This window comes from Hylobates moloch, unplaced genomic scaffold (assembly GCF_009828535.3).
Source record: "Hylobates moloch isolate HMO894 unplaced genomic scaffold, HMol_V3 SCAFFOLD_7, whole genome shotgun sequence".
Classification (NCBI taxonomy): domain Eukaryota; kingdom Metazoa; phylum Chordata; class Mammalia; order Primates; family Hylobatidae; genus Hylobates; species Hylobates moloch.
The window spans coordinates 28492062-28496317 of NW_026652282.1; the positions used below are offsets into that span (position 1 = coordinate 28492062).

A 4256-nucleotide genomic window follows, 5' to 3' on the forward strand; every position below is an offset into this window, starting at 1 on the left:
CAAAAAAAAAAAAAAAAAACAAAAAGAAAAAAAAAAACACCCAAAGATGTTTTTAGTTCTGCCTAATTATAGAATGGTACAGCAAAGAAGTTTTCTGGCTTCTTTCCCCTGAGAGTCAAAGCCAGCATTAACATTGCCATGAGAATTTATGAATACCTTCTATCAACAACTGAATAGGAAAGAAAATAAAATAGACTGAAAATATGCAGTGAAAACAAAAGTTAAAACTACAGCTAAACGAAGAAATATTCCTCCCCCAAGTCAGCTTGTGGTCCTCACAATCCATTTTTCTTTTTCTTGAACTAAACATCGGAGAGCTCTTAAAATTTGTTTGCAAATGGGACAGGGAGAGGTACTAGTAGGACTGTGTGTGTTTCTGTGGTTTCTATGATTTTTGTAGACATATCTGTCCCTCTTCAGGGACAATGCACACATCCCCGGATGCTAGGAATATTGGTTGTTAATGGCGTTCCTTACCACGAACTGCCTTCAGCCTCAGAAAACTTGTCCAAATTGTCCTTCCACTCTCAGGCAGCAGCCAGCCCATGGCCAATGGCTGGCTGGATCGGGAATACAAAGGTCAGGCCCACCGCCTGCAATTCAGGACAGCTCTGCACAGCCAGCCCAGATTTAGGGCTCTTGTGAGACTGGCTTAGGCCTCTGTTGCAGACAAATCACATTTCAGACTCTCCCACAATCTCCCTTGTGCTCTTCTCTTCCTTGTGGGTGTATCTCCAGAGAACATTCCCCATATCCCGTTGTCATGCAACACTTTGAATCAGAGTCAATTTCCAAGGAATGTACTCTAAGACTTTTTGCATAGTCAATAACACAAAGGTTTATCTCTATCTTTAGAATTGAAACAAATGTTCTCTCTCACCCAGTCATCACTTCATAGTTGCACTTTTGAACAAATAGTTAGAGCCAAAGAGAATGGGATCCAGTATACTTACAGGCTCCAATAGTGGTCAGTCCAGGAGCTAGGTCAGGCTGCTTTGCCCTCAGCTCTTGAAGTAAACGGTTTACCGCCTTCCACTCAGAGCTCAGATCTTCTAACTTCCTCTTTAATAGAAAAGCATACACATTACTTATTTGATTAACACTTTGAAGATAACTCAATTCATGAACATCTTAATCCATTTGGTGAATGTATTATTGGATTTCTATTATATTTTACTTCTAAATTAACTTTAGTGCATAGAATTTCTTTTAAAGGAATTATAATTATTTTAGCCAACCACCTTACAAATATTTATCGATTGCTCCATACAAAAACTCTTTCTCCAGGCATAATTTTATTTAAAGGAAGTAGAGTGCAAACATTAGTGAAAACAAACCAACAAAAACAGTTCCCTCTCAGCAACTAGCTTAATTCTTGAAGAGTATCTATTGTGGTCGCATACTAAAATTATCCAGATAACTTTAGAAAAATCCTAATGTACTGGCTCACCCCCAGTCAATTATATCAGAATCTCTTAAAGGGAGGGGCTGCAGTGGACATGGGAATATGCTACTCAGAGCCCCCTTCAGAGAAAGACTCTTGTTCTAGATGATGGAAATGATGTCAGTAGACATTCTTCAGCTGTCAGTCCCTTCAGGGTCCGCCTGAGCTGCAGAGAGCTGCCTTGCCCAAGGTCATGCCTTTCCCCGGGCAGCCCTCATTCAGTGGCTGATCAAGGTGAAGGTATAAAGGCCTAATTTGGCTCAAACCAGGACAAGTTTGAAGGGCTATTTCAGCTGCAGAGCTCCCCGTAGCATAAGGCAAGCCTGTATATGGCCAGTGGTGTGCTGGTAGATGTATATCGACTGGATCTCTGATCTCAGGGTGTTTAAAAACGCCTTGTTTTTGGTGTTTGCCAATTTCTGTGGCGTAAATATTCCTACCACGGTTAAATTTAAATTACCAAGAAGAAAACATCAAGTGGCTGGAAAAACGCCTGATAATATAACAGTAGGCCGTCCTGAGCTGGTTCCACTTCACTGGGCAGCTAGCTATAGGATAAGTTATAGCCAGTAGAATGTGGGCAGAAGTGTTGTTTGTCAGTTTGGGGCTGAGGCTTTGAAAAATTTAGTGAGGTTTCTACATTTTTTTCCTTTCTATTGCTGGAAGCAGAAGACTCTTAGGTCCTACGGCAAATCTTTACAACTTACTGAGGAGAAAATGAAGTCCTAATGCCCTAGAGCAGTTGTTCTCATACTTTAGGATCAACAGAATCACCTGGAGACGTTGTTAATTTCTGCACGGCAGCCCTAGAGTTCTGGATTTAGTAGATACTGGGTGGAGCCCAATAATTTGCATTTTTAACAACTTTCCAGGTGATGTTGATGCTGATTGCTCAGGACAAAATCCTAAGATATCTATTACACCTAATCAGTTACCTGAGCATTTATCATAGACTAGATATGTACCATTCTTGAGAACATAATAGACCCTCAGATCATTTTCAATAGGATTTCATTCTCTTGCGAAACCCTAGCAGAGAAAAGCTACCAAGGGAATGGCAGGCAGAGGAAGAAGATGAACAGGACCTAGGTTTTCTGCAATAACATATGTAAGAAAGCTGCTTGACTAGGAAAACATACGCTGGGTTGTCACGTGAGCAAGAAAAAAACTCCTATTGTGTTAAGCCACTGAAATATTTAGTTCATTACAAGCAGCAATACCTTACCAGTACAGTAGCACTAGTCACAGAAGCTTTACCAGTGCCTATAAGAGATAATAGCTGCATTTTTGTATCACTGTAAATTCCTATGCTTACCTTATGAGGAATACAAATAACTTGATTGATGTTGGGTTTGGTTAAAATAAATACATTAGCAGAAATTGCATTTCTAGTCTGAAGAATCAGAGTTGGAAAAGAGCCAGAAACTACAAACTCTTTAAATAGGAATGGGAACGAACCCAACCTAACTGGAATGTTTTAAATACACGTTATAGTTTAATGCTAATCATTAATTTAATGCTAATCATTTCAATAAAACCATTACTTTATTTATTCCAGAAAAATAATTGTTCAGGTGCTACTTTGTGCCAGACTTTGTGCCAGTTACTAAGCTTACGAAACTGAAGTTAGTAACCTCTAAGCATTCACAGACATATAAGTAAATTAGAACAGAGATTTTAGGAAAAAATAGTGATTTCAACAAGACACCTTGGGGGAACAGCTTAACTCAGCCTGGAGAGGTCAATAGGTTACCCACAAAAGCTAACACTTGAATTTATTTTGAAAGATGACTAGGAAGTTTTCAGAAGGGGCCATTCAAGTGCCAGGTGGAGAAAGGGCATTTCAGACAGACGGAAAACCACGTGCAAAATGGCAAGAGGTATCGAGCCTTAAAAAAGAAATGCAGTGTGTCCTGGCTATCTAGACTACAGTGTTTATAAGTAATGGTACAGAGCTGCAAGAATGCAATTTATTAAGGCCTTGTAATGTGGGATTATTAGATTCCCTTCTAAAACCACAGAGTAGATGGAAGTGTTTAGAGAAGAAGAGCCATATGATACGATTCGTGTTTTGCATTGTGGAGGCTTTATCAGAAGGGTGCAGAGATACGAGTTGGGAGGCTAACACGGTAATTGGAGTGGGAAGTGGGAAGTGGTCAGCTGGACTGAAGGCTTTGGCCATACAGAAAAAGGTAGAGGGGTGTGTGTGTGTGTGTGTGTGTGTGTGTGTGTTTATTTTTCTTGCCTTTGATAGTTGAGATTTTGAGCTGGTAAACGACGAAGAGAAACTTGCCATCAAATTGTTTCTTCCAGTTGTGGGATATGATGAGGTTTCTCTTCAAATAATCTGATCAATCTTTCATTCTTTAATTCATAGTACCCCCGCATTTTTCTCCTTTTTCCTTTTTGCCTTTGTTAGATGCCCAGGCACACCTCAGTACCAAGCGTTATCAGTACCAGCTCACATTCATTTCCTTATTTGGAAAGAGGACTAACTTTCTAGCTCATTACAGACACCCCTTCCCCTTCCTCTCCACTTGATTTTACGTGCCCACCCTATCTAAAAAAAATCAAATGTTTAGCCAACCGGGATTAGTTTAGATTGTACGACCCGACCCCGGCCAATGGGGGGAAAGGGTACAGGGGCAGGACTTGTGTCAGGAATAAAGGCTCTCGTGCCCTTTGTTCAGATGTGCTCTCATGGCAACTGGCCAAGGAGGCACCCCTCTGCGCAGAAGTAAAATTGCTTTGCTAAGAATCCTTTGTTCGAGTGTTCAATTTCCTTAGGATTTTGAGCATTATTCCTTTTTTT

General features: G+C 40.3%; 1 protein-coding gene across 1 annotated transcript in view; it reads right to left on the bottom strand.

The window, feature by feature from the left end:
- DMD (dystrophin) overlaps positions 1 to 4256 on the bottom strand; it is a 2251240-nt gene that overhangs the window by 724980 nt on the left and 1522004 nt on the right. Inside the window, exon 48 of the mRNA XM_032756167.2 lies at positions 954 to 1062. Coding sequence (XP_032612058.2) covers positions 954 to 1062 — 109 coding nt within the window. The remainder of the gene's footprint in view (positions 1 to 953; positions 1063 to 4256) is intronic.